The sequence below is a fragment of the Cervus elaphus genome, chromosome 18 (assembly GCF_910594005.1).
Source record: "Cervus elaphus chromosome 18, mCerEla1.1, whole genome shotgun sequence".
Lineage (NCBI taxonomy): Eukaryota > Metazoa > Chordata > Mammalia > Artiodactyla > Cervidae > Cervus > Cervus elaphus.
Window position 1 is genome coordinate 122,232,165 of NC_057832.1, and position 27,735 is coordinate 122,259,899.

At 42.4% G+C, this 27,735-nt stretch overlaps 1 protein-coding gene across 7 annotated transcripts in view; it reads left to right on the forward strand.

The window, feature by feature from the left end:
* The first annotated feature begins 4,945 nt into the window (after window positions 1-4,945).
* Window positions 4,946-27,735, forward strand: part of RBM33 (RNA binding motif protein 33) — a 109,966-nt gene continuing 87,176 nt past the window's right edge. For 4 of the 7 annotated variants that reach the window (XM_043873255.1, XM_043873256.1, XM_043873257.1 and 1 more), the window contains exons 1-4: window positions 4,948-5,452; window positions 17,193-17,271; window positions 23,928-23,976; window positions 27,046-27,122. In XM_043873255.1, coding sequence (XP_043729190.1) covers window positions 5,410-5,452; window positions 17,193-17,271; window positions 23,928-23,976; window positions 27,046-27,122 — 248 coding nt within the window. In that variant the 5' untranslated portion in view covers window positions 4,948-5,409. Of the gene's footprint in view, window positions 5,453-17,192; window positions 17,272-23,927; window positions 23,977-27,045; window positions 27,123-27,735 lie in introns of all 7 variants that reach the window. The other 3 variants (XM_043873259.1, XM_043873261.1, XM_043873260.1) reach the window with 2 other exon arrangements.

A 27,735-nucleotide genomic window follows, 5' to 3' on the forward strand; every position in this document is an offset into this window, starting at 1 on the left:
CCAGTGGCCTGCCCTGTTTAAGCCCTCTGCAGGACACTGATCCTTCCTCCCATTTCAGAAGCTACAGGAACTTTGGAGCACATTTTCTGTGCTCCTGGTACAGCCCTCAATGCCATTTGTGCACAAAGGAGGAAACGAAAGTCCGGACACGCGCCTGCTGCCAGGTTAGACACCATAAAAGGCTCAGGGCTCCACATGCTCAGGGCTCCCGTGGAGGTGTGGCTTCACGAGATTTGCCACGAGTCAAAATGGTAAACAGCAATTTAATTTTTAGTTGCGATACACAATGACCATATTTCTTTTTCCAATCCGCAGGCAGTACTTGAGGATATTAGAATTAGTTGCCAGCTTTGCAACAGGGGGAGGGATGTTTAATTTCGTTCAACAACAACATGTTTTGATACTTTGGTCTTGTAGATTCGCTCCGGGACTGGGCTGTTCTTATGTGAACCGTCCAGAACTGTTGGTGACACCAGATGGGGACCCCTGGGGCAGGGCAGCATCACGGGCAGTTTTGCGCCTCCACTGTCCCATTCCATGCTGGCATGCCCCCTCACATGCTGGCTGGTGGGCAGCTAATGTTAACAGGAAGTGAATAAGCCAGAAATATAGGTCCTTCGCCCTCAGGAAGGTAACCCCGAAGGTGAGGAGGGCACACCCAAGTGACTTCTTATCAGTCGCCACAATGGGACAGTGAATGTAAGAATGATGGATATTCAGACAACACAAATCATTTGGACTTGGAAAGATTAAACAATGTTAGCAAGAAAAAAGAGGGGAGCTTGAACTCCCACTGAAAGCTAGGGTGTAACAGGGACCAGCAGGAAAAGATGAGTTCTATTCATTAGCGGCTAGAAGAATTAACTTAGAAAGTTAACATTCCCATTTTCAGGAGCACTGTTTTTCTCTTTGCTTTTACACAGATCTGTTTCATTAGTCATACTGTGCAGTAACTGCACAATCGTGGGGGAAGGATCAGACCGGAATGTCTCCACAATGTTGGGGAAGGCTCAGACTGGAATGTCTCCTGGGTGGATCGCTTGGGGAGTGGGGGAGCCTTGTGAGTTTCATCTCATTCTCTGTTAAAACAGCAAAGGAAGAAGGTAACAAGGTTGGGGGACCAGCCACTGCTAGCTGTGATGCCCACGAACACTGTCCAGATTGACGTTTTAAACATGTTTCTGAAGCACGATTGAACAACAACCAGGGCTTTTTCTTTCTTTGTCCCGTTCCCACAGTGAAAATGGGTTCCCTACTGCCTCAAGGCCACACTTTTGTTAGTTTATTTTCAAGGGAAGATGAGGAGGGGAGAGAGAGAGAGAGAGGGAGAGGGAGAGAGAGAGAGAGAGTGTGTGTGTGTGTGTGCAGGATGGCGCAGGTCTTTCTGCCTCTGCAGCTCTGAGGGGCTTCATACTCTCATGTCAGCCCACATGTGGCCTTTAGATGTCATTGAACATTTTTAGCTGAATCTTAGTTCCAGCTTCTAAGATACCTGGATTTGTCTGCTCCAGGTAAGCAAAGGCCCAGGTCCTGCTCCTCCTTGTAGATGTCTGTGTCTCCATTTTCTGCTGGCTTCTCTGGAACCTGTCAGTTCTCTGATGGACTGAGAAAATTGCCATTGATTGTTAATTTTTTCTTGTCATGAGCTTGGCAGTGATGTTCTTTCCAGCTCTCTGAGATGAAACTGGAAATTTCTAATCTGCTTTTGTTCCTCTCCACTGAATAATTTCAAATATTGCATTTTTCACCTCTAGAAGTTCCACTTCCATAAAAAGAAAAAAAAAAAAAAAGAAGTTCCACTTCATATCTTCTCTGTCCTTCCTTATTAGGGTCCCATTTACCTTAAGTCTTTGAGCTTATTTATATCAAGTCTTAGAAATCCCTGGGCTAATAATTCTGTTGTCTCAGTTATGTATGTTTCTGTTTATTAATTTTTCTCCTGGTATTGGTCATATATTCTTGCTTCTTCCTTTCATTAGCAATTTTTCTTTAAACATTGGCCTCTATGAATTTTACTTTATTGAGGGCTAGGTTGGTTTTTCGTTAAAGAAAACTGAAGTTTGCTCTGGTGGGCCATTAAATTACATGATTAGCATAAACCATTTCAAGAGTTGTTTAGAAGCTTTGTTAGAAGATTCTAGTGCTTGTTTGTCCTAGATCTAATGCATTAACCCTTCTTGAGTCTTTCTGAATGTCCTGGCTGGTCAGCCAGGGTTATCCCCTCTGGGTGGTTGAAGTTTAAAGGTTGCCCAGCTCTGCCAGAGTTCTGAGAATGGTTCCAATTATAGCTTTCTGGTTGTTCTGGTCCTTTGTTAATCTTCATGGGATTTCTCCCCGCAGCAGCACATTCAAGGTATCCCCATGTGGATTCCTGGAGTTCTTCCTAAGCATCGATCGCTCCATCATCTGCACTGCCACCCCCCCACAATGCCCCATGTTAGCCCCTCTAAATTCTGGTCTGTCTCCTCAAGTCTTTAAGACAGTTGTGTTTTATTCGAGTGTCCTCTCCTGCCTCATGGTCCAGAAACTGTTTCCAGGTAGAAAGCTGGACGATTATAAGGTTTCCTTTCTCTCAGTGCCCACAGGCCTGTGCTGCCTGTGGCCCGATGTCGGAAAGCAATTTTGTTTTTTCAAATTTGTCTTTGCAAGTTATGGAGTGAGGGCAGTCTGTCCCTGTGTCTCCATCACAACCAGAAGCAGTTTCTTTATGGCCGTTTTAAGATCTCCTTTGTGGATGCTGTTCAGTTTTACCATACATGTCTAGGTGTGGCTTTATTTTTCTTGCTTTATATTTGTTATGCCTCCTGTATTTGTGGGTTTGTATCTTTCATCTCTTTTCAGCCATTGTCTCTTTTCTGTTCTCTTTTTTCTCTACTTTTTGCAATGCAATCTGTCATGAATTTGATTTTCTCATTCCAAGCTTCCAATTTTCAAACCTCTCCTTCATGCTGTCCCTCTACCCCCACCCCCCTCTTTTTTGTGGCATATTCTGGAAATCTTTTCCTACCTCTCTTTTTCTCAAGTCTCTTTTCTGTTTAACTTCTCTTTTGCATTTTTTACTTCAACAATGAATTTTTTTTTTTTTGCAATTTTATTCAGTTATAATCGATACACAAAAAAAGACATAAACTCGATGTATACAATTTGATACGTTTGGGTATGTGTATATACCTGTAAGACCATCATCACAATTAAACAATGGCATTTTTAAAGAACATACTCTTTGGTTCTCTCACTAAATATTAACTTGGAGTATAACTGCTTTACAATGTTGTGTTGTGCTATACTGTTTTGAAGCAATTAGAATTTTCTAGAAAAGTTTCATATAGAGTAAAAGTAAAACCCTTTTATTCTGGATCATTTGAGAATAAATTTTTGATTTGATGTGCCATAAAGTACTTTTGTAAGAAGGAAGAACAGATCTGAGTCCATATCGGATCTGTTTCTTTTAATCTTTGTATTCTACTGTTTTTGCTGTAGTTAGGAATGTTGCCTACAGCCTGAATATTCAGGACAGCCCATTCTCAACGCTCTGACCTTTAGGAGTAGAGCACTTTTCCATTTGTGTAGACATGAAAAAGTTGCAGAACAGAGAGTAACATTTCTCTTGCTGGGGTGTTTATAGGAACTGTGACCAGACCTTTGCAGAGAGCTGCAACAACAAAGGATTCTAGCCCCAATAAGTTTGTAATAATCACTTCCTCCCCTTTAATATAAAAGAAGCCTGAATACTAACTCATGGTTCTTTGGGACACTAGTCCATTATCTTCTTGGGTCTGTAGGCTTTCCAAATAAAGTGTTAGTCTTTGCCCCGACACCTTGCCTCTTGATTTATTGGCCTGCCAGGCATCAAGAAGTACAAACTTGGACTCTGTAATAGTATTTCCAACATAGACTTTCTTCCTGCATAGCACCTGCAATCACCAAAATAAGGAAGTGAATTCTGCTACATAACTCCCATCTTATTTCCAGACTCCGATTTTTGCAAATTGTTCCAATAAGCGTGAAAGGATCCAGTTCAGAATCATGCATTGCATTCAGCTGTCATGTCTATTCTTTCTTCAATCTGAAAAAATTTCTGTCTTTTCTTGACTTTTGTGACTTCCAACACTTCGGAAGACTAAAGGCCAACTTCTTTGTGGTACGTCCCTCAACTTTTTTTGTTATTTCTTCGTTTAGACTCAGTTACGTATCTGCGACTCGATTACCACTTAAGTGAGCCTGTTTCTTCCTGTTTCATCCTTTAAGGTGGCACAAAATTCTGATTTACCCCGTTACGGGAAAACGTTTACTATCATCAGTTAAAGCGGAGTTTTCTAGGCTTTTCCACCATAAAGCATTCTTTTCTACTAATAGCGTCCACGAGTACTGCTTGAAGATTCATATAAAGTCCTTTGGCATCTCTGCGCCTATGTTCAGCCTTCTCTTCCTACCTAAAAAGACCCTTTTCCTTCCCCGTATTCCTCACATTCTTTGTTCTTGCACCAACGTCTGTAGCTTGTCTGTACTTAAAGGCCTAGTTACATTCACCCCACCCACCCGCCTAGTCAGAAGTCGTCTTCAGACGCCTTCTCCCCAGTAGCCCTCAGCCTTCTCCGCACCCTGGTCCCCTTTCTGTCACTCGTTAGCACCTCACTCTCGACCCTTCTCGCTCCTCAAGTGCAAACTCTCGCGCACTCGTTCGGCGCAGACTAACAATCTCACGGCCCACCCGCTCAGCGAAATCTGTCGTCGCCCGCAGCCCGCAGAGCGCCAGCCGAGCACCGTCCCGCCCGCCCCGGCGCCCTTGCCCCTCACGTCGGCCCCCAGGGCCGTGACTCCGCCCCCAGCCCGCGCCTCACAGTCCAAACACAGAAACCCGGCTGCCGCTCCGTAGCGGGGCGCGGGGCCCGCCCTCTCCCACTTCCAAGGGACTTCCGCCGGCCGTAAAGCTCGGCGCCAACTGCTGCAAAACGCCTTACGACAGAGCCCGGAGCCGCACTACGGCCGGCAACCGCCTCCGGACCCCGCGTTCAACACTGGGCTGTCTGGAAGCCCAGCGAGGTGGCCGCTTGCGAGTTTGCCCTCTGCGTTCGGCCTTCGTTTCCCCCGGGGCGGCCCAGAGCCGCTGCGGCCAGCGGGGAGGGCCTGCGCCGGCGCCTCCCGGCCGCCATCATCCCGGCGTGCACCGCGGCGGCGGGCCGAGCTGTCCGCCATGTTGCGATAGTTTGTTGTTTTCTTTCTGCGGAGGAGCAGGCCGGAGGGCCCCCACCCGCCGGCCGCGCCGCCTCCCGCACCCAGGCCCGGCCCGCCGCCCCCGTCCCCCGTCCTCCCCGCCCCGCGCCGCGCGTCCCCGGGCCCCGGCTGGCCCGGCGGCCCCCCCCAGCTGGCTTGGTGGGGCGAGGCTGAAGGCCGGGCCCAGCGAGGACCATGGCGGCCGCCCTGGGAGCGGGCGGAGGAGCGGGCGCCGGAGGTAAATGAACGGCCGCGCGCGGGAGGCGGCGGCGGGGGGGCGGCTGCGGGCCGCTCCCGGCCGTCGTAGTGCCCCCGGGAGGCTCGCGGGGTCGGGGTCTCTGGTGTCCTTGTCCTCGCGGCGCTGAGGCGTCAGGTCCACCTGAGGCGGCGGGCAGCCTACACTGGGGCACAGCGCCCGCCGCCGGGCGCTCTGGGGGAGGGTCGCGGCCCTGCTGGGGTAGTCCGGGTGGGCTCGGTGTGGTTTCCGGCCCCTCACTGGGCCTGGCTGAGGCGCACGCACCTGAGGGAAGGTGTTTGCGGGGCATTTCTGAGAGTAAGAAGTCTGAAAAAAGAACCTCCCGCCGCTGCTCTAATTTACCTGAACTCCTTAGTTGTCTGAATACGGACCCATTAGTGCTTGGTTGTCAGCATCTTACAGAGCGTGGAACTGGGGCACAAACGGTTTAGATACTGAAGCGTTTCCCTTCGGTGGTTTTTTGTCTTACCTTCTAAACATAGATGAGTTTGACAGAGCACCTAACTCACACCTTACCTGATTTTTTCAGGTAAAATTACTTTCTGGTTGAAATCACATTTTTGTTGACTGAGGTTTTTTGTTTTTGTTTTTAATATGAGTAAAACACTTGGAAGTGAGTTTTCTGATCGTTCGGAAACTCTTTCAAAGGGGACCCTTAGGTGGTAAAGGGTGAACACCACCCGCATTCGGGCGGAGTTCTCATTCTTGAAACGTTAGGCCATTCTGCTGTATACTCTTCAGTAATGCTGATTTAAGACTACATTGCAGCAATCCTGTCTAGGAATTTTGGCCCAAGTATCAAAGCGTTCCTATGGCAAAATAGAAAAACCTAAGAGACTAGCGCTTAAATGTGATTTCAGGCAATATGATTTGGTGCATGCCTTTTTTCTGTCACGTGGTTCCCCCCCCCCCCCCCCCGGAGGCTTTCTAGTTAAGAGTTTGAAAATATTTGTTTTACTTTCCTTATTGGTTACTTGCTGGAGTTTTGTATCATTTTCAAAAGGTAGGTAGTCTGGATACCCCCGGGTCAGAACTATTTTCATTAGTAATACTCATGTAGCTTGGCATGTTTCACTCTTTCACTTAACTGTAGTGGAGTTTTCCAGAGGCTGCATGTATCACACTTGAAGACATTATTGTACTGATGGCTAATGGAATGTGTGCTTGCATATTTTTTCAAGTTTCTCATGTTTTGAAAATGGCAAACAGCAATGAATGTAATCGACATAAACAAAAGTTGGTTGGTGTCCTCTAATAAATTTGAATCCAGAAATTTTTTGAGAATTGCCATTTCAGAGGATTAGGTTTTACCCTTGATGATTTGGGGTTTTTCCTTCCATTTTGTCTTGCACATCTGTTCTCCCATTGTTCTTAGAGTAAAACCAGGCTGCTTACCAAGGTTTGTGCGTTGTGCATGGCTCAACTCCCAGCCTCAGCAAACTCCCGTCAGCCAGCTCCTCATCCCCTAGGTTTCAGGCTCCCTGGAGCCTGCCTGGAGCATTCTTCTTTGTGTCTCAAGTATGTCCATCTCTTGCTTATGTGCCTCCCTTATCTTTGTTCTGTGGCAACCTTGTTTCTTTAGAACATTTGTCCGGGTTTGTGGTTGTATTTGGTTATCTGTTTGCTGCTTTTTTTGATCTCTCCTCCCCAGTAGCCTGTAAGCCCCTTGAGGACAGTAATGCTGCCTGTTTGACCTGCTGTGTATTCCAGGTTCCTGGCATGTAGTATGTGTTGGATAAATATTTGGCAGATACCCCTTTCTGTGCGTTTGTAAGTGGCACATTTACAGCTCTGTGGCCTTTTATGGTGTGATGGAGTCATGTAGTGTTCCCCAGTTTGCTTTGTTCACTTCATAGTAGATCTTGGCAATCTCTCTTGTGTTAGTAGGTGAGAGTTATATGGTTCCACCATTTATTGATTAACCATATTATATTGATGGACATTTCAGTTATATGTCCTTTTTCACTACCGTGGAAAATTCTGCACTCAACATCTAAAGGCACAGTCGTGATGTGCTGAAGCAAATATTTCTGGAGGATTGATAACTCTCGAAGTGGAAATATGGTGGTATAAGCTGCATGTATTTTAAATTTTGGTAGCTGTTTTCAAGCTATCTCAAAAAAGTTGGTACCACTTTATCCTTCCAACAGTACCGTATGAAAACACAGTGTAGCATGCTCTGAGAATCTTTGATATAAGGCAGGAAAATAGCCTCAGTGTTGTAATTTGTATTTTCCAGATCTGTTGACATTAATCATCTTTTCATGTATTATATTTATTTTTCTGTGAATTGTTTACATAATTTGTCTTTTTTATTGAGTGGTTGACTTCTCATTTTAAAGAATTCTTTGTGTGTTATGTTAGGATTATAGACTTTTTAAAAATTGTGCTTGCCCTGTGAAAAGTGAAAGTGAAGTCTCTCAGTTGTGTCCAACTCTCAGCGACCTCATGGACTGTAGCCTACCAGGTTCCTCCATCCATGGGATTTTCCAGGCAAGAATACTGGAATGGATTGCCAATTCCTTTTGTTTTTTTAAGCTTTTGATTACGGAAGCTTTAAAATTTTACCTTGTGAAAAATGTCACTTAAATTTTTTTTGGCTCCTCCTTATGGCTTGTGTGATCTTAGTTACCTGACTGGGAATTGAACCTGAGGTCAAGGTAGTGAAAGGCTAGAATCATAACTACTAGGTCACCAGGGAATCTCTTCCCCCCTTCTGCCAAAGTTTTTTTTTATATTGACGTCTAGTTGATTTACAAAGTTATGTTAGTTTCCATTTTATAGCAAAGTGATTCATTTATATATGTATCTTGTTTAGATTTTTTTCTTGTCACTTGTTTTCATAAAATTTTTTTCCTAATGTTGTCCCCATGCCAAGAGTTCCCCTGTGCTTTTAACGTTTTATGTCTGTGCTTTTTTATGTTTAGCTTTTATTCCATATGGAATTTTATTTTGGATGTGGTGTGAATTTAGGGCTTCTAACAGTTTTAATACAATTTACTGAATTTTTTCTTTTCTATTTTATGATATATTTAAATTCTCATTCTTTCTTTTGTTGTTCATTAATCAAGTCGTGCCCGACTCTTTGTGCTCCCATGAACTGCAGCACATCAGGCTCCCCTGGCCTTCACTGTCTCCTGGAGATTGCTCAAATTGATGCCCATTGAGTCGATGATGTTATCTATCCCATCCTCTGCCGCCGCCGCCTCCTTTTGCCTTCTGTTTTTCCCAGCATCAAGGTCTTTTCCAGTGAGTTGGCTCTTCGCGTCAGATAGTCAAAGTATTATAGCGTCAGTGTCAGTCATTCCAGTGAATATTATTCAGGATTGGTTTTCTTTAGGATTGACTGGCTTGATATTCTTGCAGTTCAAAGGATTCTCAAGACTCACCTCTAGCACCATGGTTCGAAAGCATCAATTCTTTGGTGATCATCCTTCTTTGTGGTCCAACTCTCACATCCGTCCATGACTACTGGAAAAACCATAGATCTGACTATATGGACCTTTGTCAGCAAAGTGATGTCTTTGCTTTTTAATACACTATCTAGGTTTGTCATAGCTTACCTTATTCAATTCTTTGTTTTCTATTTTATGATGTATTTAAATTCTCATAATTTTAGAAAATTACTGTTTCATAGTGTGTGTTTATCTATATACATTATAGAATTTTTTCAGAAATTTCTTGATTAGCTCTGCATTAAAAAAAAAAACTTCAGAGTTGTCGCATTCTATAAAGAATTTTGCTGAAATTCTTAGAGGTTGCATTGAGTTTATTAATGCAATTTGGGTTTCCAAGGTGTTAAAGAATCCACCTGCCAGTGCAGGAATTGCAGAAGACATGAGTTTGATCCCTGGGTCAGGAAGATTCTCTGGAGGAGGAAATGACACCCCACTCCATTATTCTTGCCTGGAGAATTCCATGGACAGAGGAGCCTGGTGGGCTACAGTCCATGGGGCTGCCAAGAGTCAGACACGATTAGCACTCACACAATGCAACTTGGGGACGATGGATATTTTTACAATATGTATTTTTTCATCCAGCAATAAGAATGTCTCGCTGTCAAGCTCTATTTTGTCCATCAGTCATCTACCACATTTTTGAGTATTTCCTCCGTGCTAAGCACTGATCTAAGAGGTTGGGATATATAAATATTGGAATAGAAGAGATTGCAGATATGAAGACAGTTTTACTAAGGTAACTTCCAGAGGAGAAGGGATCTCTGCCATCCGTCTAGTCAAAGCTATGGTTTTTTCAGAAGTCATGTATGGATGTGAGAGTTGGACCATAAAGAAAGCTGAGTGCCAAAGAATTGATGTTTTTGAACTGTGGTGCTGAAGAAGACTCTTGAGAGTCCCTTGGACAGCAAGGAGATGAAACCAGTCAATCCTAAAGGAAATCAACCCTGAATATTCATTGGAAGGACTGATGCTGAAGCTCCAATACTTTGGCCACGTGATGCGAAGAGCTGACTCATTGGGAAAGACCCTGATGCTGGGAGAGGTTGAGGACAGGAGAAGAAGAGGGTGACAGAGGATGAGATGGTTGGATGGCATCATGGATCCAATGGACATGAGTTTCCATAAACTCTGGGAGATGGTGAAGAACAGGGAAACCTGATGCACTGCAGTCCATGGGGTCGCAAAGAGTCAAACAAGACTTAACAACTGAACAACAGATGGAACTTAACTTAGTAAGATTCTCTTTATGTAGCTCTTTTATATTTCTTGTTAGTGTTATTCCTAGATATTTTGTATTTGTTGTTGTGGATGGTATAATTTTTTTTATCATACAGTATTCTGGAATTTTTTGCTGATTTACTATAGAAAAACTATTTTCTTTTTTTGGTCATTATATATAACTGGCTTCTGGAATTTTGTTTTAATACTTGATGCTTTAGGTTTTCAGACTGTTGTATTTGCGGTCTCCTCTATTTCAATATTTATGTCTCATTTCTTTTTGTACTTTTTGTTCTAGAAGTTTTCATTGTCAAGTCCTTCTAAATAATATTTGGTAGTGGGGTGATGACAGGCATCTATATCTTGCCTTCTTGTTAAGAGTTTAATGAATGTTCGTTTAATGTTTTACCGGTGTGTATGGTGTTTGCTGTAGGTTTCTGATAGTTATTGTTTGTTTAGCTAAAAAAGTTTGTATTTTGAATTAGAGTTTTGATTTTATCAGATGCTTTGTCTGCATTGTGATCATGAGGTCCCTTTTTTTTATTATTTATTTTTATTTATTTATCTGGCTGCACCAGGTTTTAGTTGCGGCACATGGGATTTTTGATATTCATTGTGGTGTGTGGAATTTCAGTTGCAGCATGTGGGATCTAGTGGCCCAGGTGGCCGGTGGTAAAGAATCCATCCACCTGCCAAGCAGGAGATGCAAGTTCGATCCCTGGGTTGGGAAGATCTCCTGAAGAAGGAAATGGCAACCCACTCCAGTATTCTTGCCTGGAAAATCCATGGACAGAGGAGCCTGGCAGGGTACAATCTGTGGGATTACAGAAGAGTTGGAAACGATTTAGCGGCCAAGCAACGACATGTGGGATCTAGTTTCCTGACTAAGGATCTAATCCTGCATTGGGAGTGGGTTGTCTTAGCCACTGGACCACAGGGAAGTCCCATGAGGCCCTTTCTTTAATAACTTATTGTAATGTATTGATATATTTCCAATGCCGAATCAGCCACACATTCTTGGGTTCACAATCTTCTGGTTCTTCAGGTTTTGTTCTTTTTGGTGTTTGGTTGCTTTTCACTTTAGGACTGTCTATGATCCTAAGAAAGATTGGCTTATAGTTTTCTTTGTATTTGTGTGTGCACATGGTGCTCTTCTGTTTTTTATAAGATAGGCTAACTACCTAGAATGAGTTGTGAAATTTTCTGGACATTGTAAAAATCTCTTTGTTAAATGTTGAAAGAGCTCTTATCTGCAAAGCCATTTGGGTCTGTTGCCTATTTAATTTTTGGTTTCTTCTTTTTGTTATTGGTCTATTAAACTTTTTTAAATCCACGGGTCAATTTTGATAATTTTTTCTGGAAAAATTATTCTTTATGTTTATATTTTCAGTATAACAAATTATAGAGTTAAAGGTTTCAGCTTCCTAAGAGTGGGTGTGTTGCAGGTAAATTTTTTGAAAACCCACGCATGTCTGAATGAATTCTTACTTTATTTTCATACTTGATTGATATGGTCGAGTCTTCAAGTCTAGCTTTGACTTAGATTCCTTTTCCTTAGAGTTTTGGTGGTACTGCTGTGTTGTTTTCTGGCTTCTAGGTTTGCTCTTGAGAAGTCTGACGATGTTCTGATTCCTTATCATTTGTGTGTGACCTTTTTTCTCTTTCCTGGAAGGTTTTAACAGTTCCTCCTCATTGTTACAGAATTCATTAGCATAGGTCGTCTTATGTTTCTTCTGCTGCATTTGGTGGATACTTTGGTCTGGAAATGTGTGTCCTTCAGTTCTGGGAAATTATCTTGTGGTACTGTTTTACTCTCTTTTTCTCTGTTCTCACTTTCTGAAATTTTTATTATTGAATTTTGATGCTTTATTTATATACAAAACATAAGCATGATGAAGCAGTTCATTGAGAATCTTTTGGAAGGATAGGTACTTTGGTAGTTCACAGACTCAAAAAGAGTTGTAGGGCTCAGACTGTAGAACATCTGACGTCAGGGTGGTCGGGGCCTCGGGCAGGCTGTGGCAGCTGGTGCCACTTCCTCTTCAGCTCCTTTTCTTACAGACACAGGAGTTTTGTTCCTGTTTGGCTGGGTGCTGCTCATCTTCGCTGATTTAGCTACAGCAAAGTGTGGGTCTACTCTCTAGATCTTTTGATAATTTTTTTTGTTGTTGTTTTTGAGAGAAGCTGTAACTCTGGTACTTAAATATAGTTGCATTTTAAAAAGGTTGAGAATCAAATTGATTAAAAAAAAAAAGACAACATAATTCAAAGATAGCATGTTCCTTATAGGCCACAGGATTCCAGCCTGTAGGTTAATAGTTGATTTTGCCTTCATGATTTTGTAGGTTCCATGGATTAGTGATCTTTCTACCTAAAGATTGAGGAAGTTATGGCTAGCTACCTTTTAATATTTTTATGTATCAGAGGATTTGTTACTATGTGAAGTGAAAGTTGCTTAATCGTGTCTGACTCTTTACAATTCCATGGACTGTAGGACTCTACAGTCCATGGGATTCTTCTGGCCAGAATACTAGAATGGGTAGCCTTTCCCTCCTCCAGGGGATCTTCCCTGGTCTCCTGCATTGCAGGCGGATTCTTTACTAGCTGAGCCACAAGGGAAGCCCAAGAATAATGGAGTGGGTAGCCTATCTCTTCTCCAGAGAATCTTCCCAACCCAGGAATTGAACCGGGGTCTCCTGCATTACAGGTGGATTCTTTACCAACTGAGCTATTAGGGAAGCCCCATTGTTACTATAGTTGCTTCCTGTAAACTCAAGAGCATTATACGTAGTGTTTGGTAGACCTGAGTTTAAATCTGATTTTGCTATTTACTAATTTTTGGTTAGTCTTAGTTTTCACATCTGTCAAATAAGAATGTGGGGATGGATTAAATGAGAAAATGAATATAGCTAGCTTGTTGAAGTACAATGAAGCCTCTCTTCAGTGCTTCAGTAGTGCTAGACTTATTTGAAGTTTTATTATTAGTCTTATTTCAGTTAGGAAAGAAGCCATGCTTTGCACTCGAGGTATGAAGGGTTTTAATACAGGAATTAGAGGCTTCTACAGCCCTTGGATAGCATCACCAACTCAATGGACATGAGTTAGAGCAAACTCTTGGAGGTAGTGAAGGACAGGAGAGCCTGGTGTGCTCATGGACTCCTGGCAGGGGAGTCCGTGGGGTTGCAGAGTCTGACATGACTGAGCGACTGAACAACATCATCCGCCCTTGGAAAGGCTGGGGGTGTGGTGGTCAGGAACACTTAGTCTGAGGACCAGAGCCTGATGGTTAAGAGTTTGCCTGGAAGCTATTGGAACTGAAGACTATTGCGAAAGCGCCGGTGGTCAGTCTCTGCCTGCAGCACTGGGTGCTGACTTCTGATGGTGTTGAGTCTCAAGAGGCCCCCTCTGACTGTCACAGCCCCTGCCAGCCCAGAGCCACGCGTGGTTTTCAGGAGCCCGTTCTGACCTCTGAGAACCTCATCTGTGAGGGAGTGGGTGTGTCTGTCTGTCTATCCTGCACCTGTCTCATGAGAGTCACTGAGATCATTGTGCCTCAGCCTTCCTGCGCCTGCCTTGCCTTGCGTTTTCTAACTCAGACGTGCACAGGGACGGAGGCTCTGGGAAGTGTGTTTCTTGCATTGTCTGCCCTGTTGTGTAGCGTGATGGGGACCACGGTCTCAGCACGGCTGTGGCTTCTCTCCGTGGGAGGAGGGGCAGCAGTTGCTGGAAGGACTTTTTCCCTTTTTGTGACATTTCTTCCTTACACTTCACGACGACGTTAGCAACTAACCATTAGCACTTTAGAAGGTTTCACTTTTAGAAAGAGATTCTTGGGAAAAGAAACGGGGCGTCGTTTCCTCTAAGTCATGATGGGCACGTTCAGTTGGCTGAGCTCAGACCATTTTCCTCTTCGAGGTTCCTCAGGCTAACAGAGGACCCAAGGGTCTAGCTTTTATGGCTTGCATATCGGGAGGCAGAGCCCTGTCGTCTTTCAGGACTCACTGGGATTGTTTCCCAAACACAGGAAGAGAAGATTGAGTTGTAAGACAGGCAAACAAATGGTCAGCGTGTACCACACTTCAGAAGCAAAGTACAGAGTTTGTTTTAGGGAAGCCTGTCCAGGGTCCCATGCAAATAAGAGAGTTTTAAAACAAGACTACAAATTTTTTTTCAAGCAACATGATGTATGGGCTCTTTCTGAAAATTTCCCTGGTTACTCAGAGTTTGAGTTATTTTGTAGGACAAATATGCTTACTTTGAAAGTTCTTGAACGTTAAGTTTGATTCTTTTTTCTCGTTACTATAAAGTTTAAATAAATACTGTTTAAATAAATACTGTTTAAATAAATAAATACTGTTTAAATAAAGTTTAAATAAATACTGTTTAAATAAAGGGTCTGGATTTTCTCACCTGTAAAATACGAATTTTGAGTCACTGATTCAGAATATGAGATGTATACGTGAGGATGGTGTTGTGGCAAAAGAAAGAAGGTTGAGAACCTTTGGACTAGAGCAAACTTCGTAAAGGGCCAAATGGTAAATATTTTAGATTTTGTAGGTCACAGGGCTTCTGTTGCAGTTCTCTGCTCTGCGCTTGTAGCCTGAGAGCTGTAGACAGTTTGTAATTGAATTAGCATATAGTGTTCCAGTAAAAGCTTATTTACATAAGTCTGGGCAGTAGCTAAATTTGGACTAAAACAGGTGGCAGAACCAACATATCAGGGGGACTGTAGTTTGCTGATTCTTGGATTAGACAGTTGGTAGAATCCTGTTCCAGACTAGTATTGTATAAAGTTTCTAATCTAAGTTCCAGGTTCCTGGAAAAGATGAGGAAGTAATAAGAATGCTAAGTAGAAGCCTTGTGTTCATTATAGAGACCTAATTGCTGTGTAATTGAAACCTGTAAAAATTCCAGTAACTGTTTTTAGTCTTGCTGACTGGGAACACTGATTCCCTTAATAACATGTATGTCTAGTATGACGTTTGGCCTTGGGTTTCTAGATTTCTAGATACGGATCACTCTTCCCCTTAGAATCCAGGGTTGTGCTTTCTTAAACCTTTAAAACTTTGGACTAGTGTGGCCACGTTTTGTTTCCTTGGTTCTACTCAGTATGACAAACAGAAACTTAAAAAGGACTTGTCTGTATTCTCAATGAGAACAGAAGGAAAGTGATGCAGAAAATGTAAGAAGCATAAAAACAGGCCCACAGAGTTCAAGGTCTCAGTTTGTTTCTTAGGATTTTGAGTTGGGGTTCTTTTTTATCTTGCTTTTGCATTCCATAATCCAAATGGAAAGAAAGTGTGTTTTTGTTTCCTGCTTCATCAGGTGGGTTTTTTTCCCTTTGCTTGTTGTGCTTTTGTCCAAGCACTAGCCACATTTGCAATCATTCTCGTCTCCTTTGGGGAATTATGGTGATTTTGCACTTTAGGTATTTAGTTTCTCTCAGCAGTGTTTCATAGTCCTTCATTTACAGGTCTTTCTCATTTTTTTATTATGGGTATCCCTAGTATGTATTTCATATTTTTATGTTATTGCAAGGATTTGTTTTTTAATTTCCAATAGCTCATTCCTTGTGTGTAAAAAAAAAATATTGTCGACTTTTTAAAACTGATCTCATATTTTGCAACCTAATTCAGTTCATTTATTAGTTTTCGTGCTTTTCCCCCGTAGATTGCGTGTGATTTTCTGCATAGCTGATGATGTTTGCTGTGAAGAATGGTGGTTTTTTACTTCCTCCTTTTCAATCTGAGTTCCTTTTGTTTTTCCTTGTCCCGTTGCGCTAGGTAGAACTTGCATTACAGTGCTGAATTGCAGTGTTGGGACTCACAGCCCCAGTCTTGTTCCAGATTCTAGAGGAAAGCGTTCACTTGTGGTGGTTGCTGTAGTTTTTCCATACAGATGCCGTTTGATCAAGTTGGGGAAAGTCTCTTCTATTCCTGATTTGTTCAGAGTTTTTAGGAATGTGGATATTTGGTTTTGATTAATTTTTAAATTGATTTTCCTCCTTATTTTGAGATGATAATGTAATTTTCTACTTTGTAATATGATCTATTATATTGATTTTTAAAAATTTAGTACTGATTTTTGAATGTTAAATGAACCCTTCATTCCTGGGATAAATCTATGTGGTTGTAATGTAGGGTATCCTTTTAACATATTGTTGAGTTCTATATGCTAATTTTTTAAAAATAGTTTTTACAGTTTTATTTTTCTAGTCTGTTTCATGTGCCTCTGCTCTAATCTTTGTTTTCTTTTGCAGTCTTTTGGTTTAATTTCTTCTTCTTTGTCTAGTTCCTCAAGATTTAAAGTAAGGCTGTTGGTTTGAGATCTTTCTTCTTTGTTAGTGTAGGCAATAAAGTTCCTTCCACCTACTGCTTTTGCTGCATCCCGTAAACTTCGGTATGTTGTATTTTTGTGTTCATTTTCCTCAAAGTATATCTTATTTCCCTGGTTCTTATTTCTTCTTTGACCTATTGGTTGGTGAAGTGTGTTGTTTAATGTCCATGTACTTGTGAATTTTCAGTTTTCTTTCTAGGATTGATTTTTAGCTTTATTATTAGAGTTGACCCTTGAGCAATGCAGGGGTCAGTTGCACCCCTTTAACTGTTCTATCAGCGAGCTTTCATGCCTAAGAATGTTCAGTAAATTGATTTTCTTTAGGTAGATGTGTACTTTGAAATTTTTTAATGATTAAAAATGGCTAAAGCATTTATGGGCATTTATGGTAAAGAATCTGCCTGCCAATGCAGGAGACGTGGGTTTGATTTCTCCAGGGGTTGGGAAGATCCCCTGGAGAAGGAGACGGTGACTCACTCCAATGTTTTTGCCTGGGAAATGCCATGGTCAGGGGAGCCTGGTGGGCTGTAGTCCATGGACCTGGCTTAGTGACTAAACAACAAACAAACAACATTTGAAATTGTTATATATATGAAAGGTTAGTGTTTTAAAATGTCATATTGGGAATCCTTAGAAGAAACAAATTGTTTCAATATTTGAATGTGTCTGTTTAAGTTGAGTAAGACTGACTCATGGCCTCTCCCTCACAGATGACGACTTTGACCAGTTTGATAAGCCTGGTGCGGAGCGGTCCTGGAGGAGAAGAGCTGCGGACGAGGACTGGGACAGGTGCGGACTCCCCTGGTTACGCGGGGCTCCTGCTGACTCATCTCCTTCTGCCCCTGGGCCGCGCAGAGCTCTTTCACGAGAACACTGTGTTAGTTGCCCATGCTCTTTTCCTGAGTAGGTCTGTCCTGACTGGGCTAAAGAAGGGCAGGGGAGGGCATTCCAGGCGGAAGGCTTTGTGGGGAGTGCCTTCCTGGCTTGTGCTGCCTCCGGCTGCCGGTGGAGCTGCCGTGTTTTCATGCAGTGGGGGCTCAGAGCATCTGGAGTAGTTCTGTGCCGCAGCAGCAGGAACAGCAGAGCTCCTCCACATGCCGCGGCGCTGCGAGGGCTGCTCGCGGCGCTGTGTCCTGTGGGCCGAGGCTGCTGCTCCTGGGCTCCAGGGCACAGGCTCAGTGCTTGTGCTTGGGCTCGGCTGCTCTGCAGCGTGTGGGACCGTCCTGGACCAGGGGTTGAACCTGTTCCCCTGTGTTAGTGGATTCTTTACCACTGAGCCACCAGGGAAGCCAGGTATCTTGTAATTTAATTTTATATATTTCTGATGACTAGTAAAGATGGAAAATGTATTTGGACATCATTTTCAAACTTACAGGAAGAAGATGTAAGAGTAACACAGAAATTCTTACAAGGCCTCCGCGATCAGACTTAACAGTTGCTTTGTATCTTGCTTGTGTTGTCTTCCTCTCGTTACACACACACACACACACACACACACGCAGAACACTTTTTTCTTTCCTGCACCATTTGATAGTAGTTTGCAGGTATCATGCCACTTCTAAATCTGCAGTGGTTACCCAGGTTTTGTCAGTTGTCCAAATAATGTCCTTTTTAGCAAAAGTGAGTTTCTTTTTCTCCTCCTTGTTTCTTCATCTGGAAGAATTCTGTCTTTAAAGACTTCTGCAAAGGCTCTGTGAAGCCTTTGTGTTTAATGGCTTCTGACTTTTTTGAGGAGGGTGCACCATTTCCCTGTGGACCAGCGCTCAGTGTGGGCTTGCTGGTGTCTCCTCAGGACTAGGTTCAGGATGTGCTTTCGGCCAGGAGCGCCTTTTGGTGACGCTGTGACCTTCCTGAGGGCATCTCTTCAGGAGGTGCATGATGTCAGTCTAGCTGCTTTCTGCCTTATGTTGGTAAGGAATTCTTCCTACTCTGTACTCTCGATGTTCCTAGGAAGGTTTTGAAGTGTGTGTATGTTTTTAATAGTTACATATATAACCAACCTGAAATTGATTGATTTTTCTTTTTAAACTTAGAATTTGAAGTGTATATGAAAATAGAATAGTCCAGTGTAGGTGATGTACCATCCTTCAGCTTCAGCAGTGTCACTATGTAGCACGGTTGTTTTATCTGTGATCTCTGTAATCCTTCTCAAATCATAGACATAATTTCATCTGAAAACATACCAGATTGTACCTCTCTAAAAAATAAACGATTTACAAATATAGCCATAATAATAGAGTTATGTATGATTAAGTTGCTTAATATGAGTGTCTTATTAATGTTCACACTTCCCTGACTGTCTCACATATATAGTTTCCTGGTGGCTCAGACAGTAAAGAATCTGCCTGCCATGCGGGAGACCTGGGTTTGATCCTTGGGTCAGGAAGATCTCCTGGAGAAGGGAATGGCAACCCACTCCAGTATTCTTACCTGGAGAATCCCATGGGCAGAGGAGCCTGGTGGGCTATAGGCCATAAGGTCGCAAACAGTCGGACACGACTGAGTGACTAACACTTTGACACTTTCATGTATATTACAAATACATACATATGTGTAGTGTGGATGTGTTTCTGTGTTCTCTCTTACAGTTTGATTTGGAGTGCAAAAGATCCATATCCCATAAGTTAGGGGCTCTTCAGTGTTGTCATTGGCTGTTTGTTCCTCCAGAAGGAGCTTCCTAGAGTCTTGTTAACTTCTTTTTGCCATGTTAGCAACCATTTAGATGGTCCAAGTGATGATATTCTCATTCTTTCAATCCTTCTTGTTTCTGTTAGTTGTGATAATTTTGTAATTATACTTGGTTCTTTTGAGGTATAGAGTAAGTGTCTGATTCTTTACTTTTATTTACCAGTTTTCAAAATAATGGGTTAGTTCCTTAGCATCTTCCAGAGGTGTTTTGTTTTTGAACCATTTTGAATTCATAGATTTAAATACTGCATGTGTGTTTTTATAACCCATTATGACTGTTACCTTATTAATGCTTGAGTTGCCCCAATATTTGTTCAGTGAGGATTTATTTTGGCTGTCATGACATTGGTTGGCTTCTGCTCTGATGGAGCTGGGTTCTGTTTATAGTGTGAGGCAGGGCTCTGATTTTCCTTGCCCTTTCCAGGGTGAATGGCCCTTGTCCCGTGTTGTTTCTGAACAGTCTCTTCTCTTCTTTACTCGTCTTCTGTGCATGTTTGCATATGGAGACTCAGTATCTTGTGTATTTCTTTATTTGATATTGCTAAAGCATAAAATAACCTCTTCCATGTACTGGGTAATAGAGGGTGAATTTTGAAAGTTAAGAAGAAAGAGTCAGAAAATATAACAGGCTGTATATCCAGATAGGAAAGAGCATGTTCAAAAGCTTTTAACTGAAGGTCATTTGATGAAGGGTTTTTTTAATGGGGTAGTGTTAAGTAAGCAGGAAGAGTCGATGAGGTGTTCCGAGTGTAGCAGCCGGTCTCCTGGAGAAGTGATGTCCCAGGGTCCAGCCGGAGCCGCTGTGGCGAGAGTGGGTGGTGCTGGAGCAGTGCAGGTGGGAGGGAGCGGCTGTCGCCTCCGCCTTGTGACGTTCTGTGGAGACCTCCATGGGCCAGGCCTATCCAGAAGAAGGGCCAGGGCTGGGAGCCCGTCTAGGGCCTGGAGCTGGTGGGGAGGGAGCAGACGAGGGTGGCCTGGAGTGGGGAGGCACGTGGAGACTGCTCAGGTGCAGTGTTTGTTGTCACTTAAATTTCTGATTTCGAAAGGCTGCAGCCAGGTGAAAAAAAGGGAAAGTGTTAGTTGCTCAGTCATGCCTGACTCTTTGCCACTCCATGGACTGTATAGTCCACCAGGCTTCTCTGTCCATGGGATTCTCCAGGCAAGAGTACCAACCCAGGGTTCAAGCCCTGGTCTCCTGCACTGCAGGCAGATTTTTACCATCTGAGCCATGACTGCCTGCAAAATACCTGTTTCCTGAGAAGTTTCCCATGTAATTCTGTCGGTTTGTAAACATATACCTGCTCCCAAAGATCTGATTGTCTTCCTCAACTAGTGGTGGCTGGTGAAGCCTCTCAGGTGCTGTGCAGTGGGACGCAGAATGCCGCCTCATCCTTTCGGTACTCTGTCACTTTCCAAGTACCTCTATTGTCTGCGAGCATTACTGCTCACCCCTTGGAAAAGAGGCGATGTGGGCCGCTCACTCCCATTAATTCGTTGATTCTGGTGACCATTGATGTCATTTTGGTAGTGTTTCATATTTTACAAATTTCTTCCCTTTTGTGTACCTCTTTATAAGGATCCTGCTTTATGATAACAGTGGAGAAGTACATTTAATTTTTGTGTGGTGTGTGCGTAGTAGGTAGCATTTGGCCTCTGGTGCTAGACTGTCTCAACTCACCTGGTTTCTGACTTGGTAGCAGGGTGATCTTGGGCCAGTTATCTAACATCTTGAATCCTTGTTTTCGCGTGTAAAAGGTGGAGAATGATGTGTGCTTGACGGGGTTATGTTCTGGTTACGGAGATGTATGGGTTGGGGGTCGGGCTGCTCGCTGCTCAGAAGTCAGTAAACAAGCCAGGCTGGTGGAAAGGCAAGTTTGCTTTATTTTAGGTGCTGGCAGCTGGGGTGGGGAGGGTGGCAGACATCTGTCCAAAGGCCGACTCCTCCCCCTGCCCAAGAAGCAGCAAAGGAAAGCATTTATAGACAGAGTGGTGGTGAGGGGGGTTACATGCAGAAACAGCACAGTCATCTGTAACAGTCATCTTCAGTTGGTCATCAGTGGTCTGAGGAGCATCATCTTGCTTGTTTTAGGTATGCTTAATCTTGAGTTCTGGGGTCTCAGTTCAGTTCAGTCACTCAGTTGTGTCCGACTCTTTTGCAACCCCATGAACTGCAGCACGCCAGGCCTCCCTGTCCATCATCAACTCCCGGAGTCCACCCAAACTCGTGTCCATTGAGTCGGTGATGCCATCCAACCATCTCATCCTCTGTTGTCCCCTTCTCCTCCTGCCCTCAATCTTTCATTCCCATTTCTTTGCGGTCAGTTCTCAGAATTATGGCAGCTCAAGTCCTGGGTACAGTCTGGTCATCGTGTAGTTAACTTCTCCACCTGGGCTTTTAGTATCTATAAGACAGAGCCATTACAAGATATGGCTCAGAATATTATCTATAACCCTTGAGAAAGATTCCGCGGTGGCTCAGACTGTAAAGAGTATGCCTGCAATGCAGGAGACCTGGGTTCAATCCCTGGGTTGGGATGGTTCCTCTGAAGAAGGAATTGGCAACCCACTCCAGTATTCTTGCCTGGAAAATCCCATGGATGGAGGAGCCTGGCAGGCTACAGTCCATGGGGTCACAAAGAGCCTTGACTGAGTGACCTCACTTCACTTGAGAAAGAACTAAAGGTCCTTGACTATGCTTAGTGACTACATTGTTACTATTTAGTCTCCTTTGACTGTTTTCCTTTGAGCATTTTTCACGTCTCTGATGAAACTTACTCTGTGACTAAACCTTTCCACGGGCAGAAGGCGGCCGAGGACATGGCGAGGGAAAGGGCCGCGCGGTCCCGCTCGGTTTCAGAATGTCAGCACAAGAGCGAGTGTGTGTGCAGCACCTGGAGTGATTGTTGCCGCGCAGCACACGGAATGGACGTAGTGGCTGCTTGAGCTGCACCTGATGCATACTGTTGTTTGTGCGGCTAATCTCTCCTCCTGCCCTCTTATTTGACGCTCTCTTACTACCTTTGTTAGTCATGGAAACAGCTATTCATCTCTGTACACTCTTCATTTACAGCTGATAAAATTTTCATTTATCTTTTAAAAAATGCTCTTGTTTAGGAAAAATAGTCATCAAAGTCACTGATTGCTTATTTCCATCTATTTGTCAGCAAGAGGCACCAGCACTTTCTGGATTTTTTGCCTATGTGATGACCAGCACCTGTTCATACTATGGTTTTTAAGAGTTCTTCCCAGTTAGTATCCTCTGGGCAAATGACATTACCTTCTGTTTTCAGTTATTTAGAGTGATGCTCCAGAGGGGTGCTTGTCCTCAAAGACGTGCTTATATTTTTTGGATCATCTAGAATCAAATTCTCAAAAGCAGTTATTGTAAATATTGTGACTAGCAAGTGGTTCTTTCCTCACCATTGGAGAATGAATGTAGCAATGAAGATACAGAAATTGTATCTGAAAGATGATTAGATGATTTGAGGATTGAAAATGTTGGAAGAAGTTATACATTGTTCTCTGATAACTTGTATTTATGCAGGTCCATGAAAGGTTTTTTCCGTGAGCTAAGTTCTTGTCCTGGATTTGTCTCTGCTTTGTGACCTTGGGCAAATCATTTAATCTGTTGTCCCTATTTTCTTTATCTATAAAATGATGGTATAGGATTTATGTAGGGTAACTTAAAATAATAAAAGAGATACTCAGTGCAGGAATGAAATAATTTGTTTCTAGTTCTAAAAGATAGTACATTGAATTTCTGTTGTAACTTCACATGTGCATTCCAGGATATTCTGTCATTCTGCAGAGTAGCACACTAGACGTAAACGTGGGTTTTGGGTAAAACAGTGCTCAAAACCTATAGAACCTATAGAAATTTGTAACCAGAACCCTTATGAAAAAAGCAACAATTGTAATAACATTGGTACAGTTGAGTCTCCATTGGCATTTGTACCTAGAATCATAATCGTGTTTGCTTCTTCTAGATGTTAGTCCTTAGACATTTGCTTTAAAAAGACATAACTTAATAAATACAAAAGTAAGGAAAAAAGGACATAATTTAGTGGTAGCTATCTTCCATCAGTTCAAAAACAAAAAAAAAGGAAGCAGTGGGAAATGTCTCCAGGTTTCTCATCTGCTAAGGGTTTCTATTTTAATTATGAGAAAACCTGCTTTTGATCATTTCAAAACATAAGCATGCTGACCAGAAATTGCAGACAGCTGACATGACTTCATTGCTATACAAAAATAATTCCTTTAGTTTTTATGATATACTTGAATGTTCTCATAAGCATTGATTTTTCATTTTTTAAGTTTTTACAATTGATGAGTGTTAAATGGTCTCCCAGTGGTTTTGGTTTTAATTTTCCTAGTTAATGATATTGGAGCATCTGTCTTTTCCTGTTTCATCATATGTTTTGAAGATAAGAGAAAGCATAGATATTACATACGGTTTCTTCTTTTGCTCATTAATGAACAAGTCCAAAGAAGTGACTCTCGTATTGAGGTGAAAAACTAAGAAGTCTAATGAGAGCCACTAGTTACAGCAAAGACTCCCATACTTAAGGGATCAGATGTTCCCTGTATATTTGAAAATGTGTTTTCATTATTAATGAAGATAAAGGAAAAGATAGCAAGCTTACTGTGAAAGCGCCCAAACCCTAAAGTCCTGGGTAAATGTCCCCAGGGGTCTGCAAACTTTCCAGCGGTTAGTAGGAATAAAACGTTGTCATGTCTTTCTTTTTTTTCCCCCACAGTGAACTTGATGATGACTTACTTGGAGAGGATTTGCTCTCTGGAAAAAAGGTAACAATACAGGTCTTTCTGAAATTAAGTGATATTTAATTGCATTTAAAATAAGGAATACGTCTTATGCATGGGATGTGTTACTGGAAAGTTGGGTATAGATTAAAATTTTGTGAATTGATTACTTTTTATATGCAAAGAGTTGACTATATATCCGTAAATTCTCTGATAACTTGTAATTCAGGCAGTAAATCCTTTGAAGCAAATGTTTTAGTTTCTGGCATGTCAAGGCATTTTAGCAGGTATTGAGTGTATGAAAGTTGTAATACAACTACCACTTGCCTTGAAGGAACTTAACATTTGGTGGTTAATATTTTGAATGCTGAATCTGAAATTTACTTTTTGGGATTCAGATATAAGGATAAAATTATCCTCAAATATGAACTTCTTTGATCAAGTAAAAACTTGGAAGCCGTTATCTCCAATGTGTATATTTATGTATCATGTATTTATATGTATAACGTAACTACCAATATATATTGAACATTATGAAACATATATTAAAAATAGAAATGAAAAGCCAAATATTAAAGTGAAATACTAATTTTTTTTTTTTTTACTTATTAACAATTTAAAGACACTTGTTAGTCTCACTAAATATCAAGCTAGTTGTATGCTTAGTTGTTTTAAAGTCTTCAGACTGTGATGGCTCCTTACTGTCAGCAGTTACACTGAAGCTCATTGTTCTCTTAGGTGATCAGGTCAGATCAGTTGTCTGATTGTCAGGTCTGATGAGATCTTCCTTTTCCTCCCATTTATAACTCTTGATGAAGGCCCAGTCCTGGCAGGAGTGCCGGCCCCGCCCCTTTCCGCCTGTCGCTCTGCTGTCCCACACTGGCGGCTGTAGCCGCTCTCCTGTTCTGTCCTGCCCCCGAGGCCTGCACCGTCCTGGCTTTGGCTTCCCCCAGCCTTTCCTCTCTCTTCCCCTGTTACTCTAAAGAGGAATTCGTTCTGTTACCTGTAACCCTGCGTGGTCAGAATGACTGCAAGGGAAGAAGCCGTGAGCATGCCCCTCAGCCCACCCGTTTGTGAGTTCGGGCGGCCTTGGGATGCCTGTGTGTGGTGTGATTGGGGCGGGGCAGGCCCGGGGCCAGTCCTCGGCATGGGGTGGTCACAGAGGAAGCGGGGACTTGTCTGCCTCTGACTTAGTTTGCACCGCCTTGCCGTGCACTCCCTGTATTTGGGAGTTCACTTCCCTAAGGTAAACATGTGTTTTCCTTTGTAAGTTTTTAAAATGCTTTCGTGAGGGATACCAGTTAGATGTTAAAATGTTTAACTGTAGTAAAACAATTTTACCCGCGGTTGGATTTCTGCTCTTGGGCAAGCCTGATGTCCTTTGCCCTGTGTTTCTGTCGGGGAGCCCCCCTGGCCCTCATGATCACAAGCGTTGGTGGCTAGTTTCTCACTCTTCCCGCCCTGGTTTCCTGCCGACCACCCTGAGCAGGGTCCACCCTCGCTGTTCCCCTCTTGCCTGAGGAGGCGTCACTCCAGGTCATCCCAAGAGTAGTTGTGGCCTCAGGGCTTAGTGCGGCCCTCCATTCCAGCTTTTCAAGTAACGTGGGTGTTTTGGTCATTTTGATCATTATTTTGTGCCTTCTGTGTCTATTACTCATCAAGTTCAGAACCAGCATAGAAAGTTGAATCCTCAGAACTCAAAAAACTGAGATTTGATTACCATCAGGGCCTACTGCAACATACACACTTTTTTGTTTGGTGTGTAATTTAATTTATTTTCGACCAGTATTTAGAAGTTTAACTAAAAACCTGAAGGAAATAGCATGTTATTGAATGAAATTTGGCTTTATTGAATTGTTATTTTTTAAAGATTTCTTGTGCTTTTATTTAGTGATCCTGGGCAGCTAAATTTGAGCTCTCCCAAAGCAGGCCCGGGCTTCCCAGGTGGTGCTAGTGGTAAAGAACCCACCTGCCAGTGCAGGGGACGTAAGAGACTTGAGTTCAGTTCTTGGGTCGGGAAGATCCCCTGGAGGAGGGCATGGCAACCCACTTCAGTATTCTTGCCTGGACACTCCCATGGACAGAGGTGCCTGACAGGCTACAGTCTGTGGGGCTGCAGAGTTGGACGTGACTGAAGCGACTTAGCATGCACACATGCATAGCAGGCCTGGCTCACCCCTGTTAGTGGGTGACAGAGTCCATGGGCAACTAATAAAAACTACAAATAAGGTGGATTTTTTTGGCCTGTATCAAAACTACCTTAATGAAGAGTAAATAGAGATATGTTTGAGAAGCCTAGGTTTATCATCTATAAAATGGCAGGAGAAGATTGCTGGTTTATTTCTTTCATCCTTAGGGAGAAAATCAGGCCTTTTTTTCCCCCCCTTGCGTACATGTTGTGGAAGAGTAGTAATTTATATATACCATAGAAATAATTTTAATAAGGTAGGAAAGTGTGTGGTTCCCCATCTTAAATCTAAGATACCGGTATGTATTTAGCTTAACAAAACCTGTAACTTTAGAAATTTGACCAGTTGGCACACTCGCTAGACTGCCTCTGCTTAACTCATAATATGAGTAGACAAACCTGTCAGGAACAGGAGAGAGAATCCGAGTGGTGCTTATTTTCATGTATCCGTCTACTGGACAAACCAGAGATTTATTTTAGTCTCTTAGCATTTCAGTTGGGCAGTCTAGTTATCTAAAATCTGCTTTTTTCTAAAATTCCACTATTTTTTCCTTTTGTTTATGTTAAATTTAATCAAATCTTAAGGATACCATTTTTTTGGTATGATAAGAAAAAATTGTTTCTATCATACTACGAAAGGACTTGTCCTTTTTTGTCTCCTTTGTTAGAGTTATAATATGATCCTTATGCTTGCTTCTGCTGCACTTACTTAACTGAGCATCTAAACATTAGTCTGGGGGGGTTAGCTAGTATGCCATATGTAGAACCTTGACTGTTACTGGTTATATCAAACTGAGAAAACTTTGTGAATGGCAAATGTTTTAATAACAAGGTTAGAAATAATCCAGTCAACGTAATTTTGCACTTTTGTAACAAGTTTTCTTATGGAAGTGACATGCATTAATTAGATTTCTTGCTTTAATTAGAATCAATCGGATTTGTCAGATGAAGAGCTAAATGATGATCTCCTGCAGAGTGATAATGAAGACGAAGAAAATTTCTGGTACTGAATATTATCTCATTAAAAATGTTGTTTGTTTAAATTTCTAGTAACTGATTTATAATTATAGCAGGATATAAAAGATAATGTACTGTATCTTTACCATATGATTATATTCTAATATAATTATATTAATAAACTAATTACTATATTAATATAACTGATGTGGAAGCCGTATGTGTTTTACTACAAATAGATCAACTGGTTAAAATCATTGCTGGTCCTGCATTTAATAACCTGTGAACTCTGTTGAGTGCAGGTTATGGAAGTTCCAGATAGGTTTGTACTGCTCTTTTAGAGAATCCCTTTATTTGGATGGGGGCAGTGGCCTCTGACTCAGGAATGTTGGTTCCAGTTTGATGTTGCTGTGTTTGTTTTCATTTTAGACATTTTTTACTTACGCATATCAGTTAGCTAAATTGTCATTTTGTATATTCCTGTGGACTGTATGTTAGACTCTAGTTGACTATCTGGATATAATTGATGTGGTCAGTTTGGGCTGCCGTAACAGGATATCGTCACCTGGTGGCTTGTGAGCAGCAGATACTTACTTCTCACAGTTCTGAGGGCTGGGAAGTCCAGGGTCAAGGTGCGGCATGGTTGGGTGCCAGTGAGG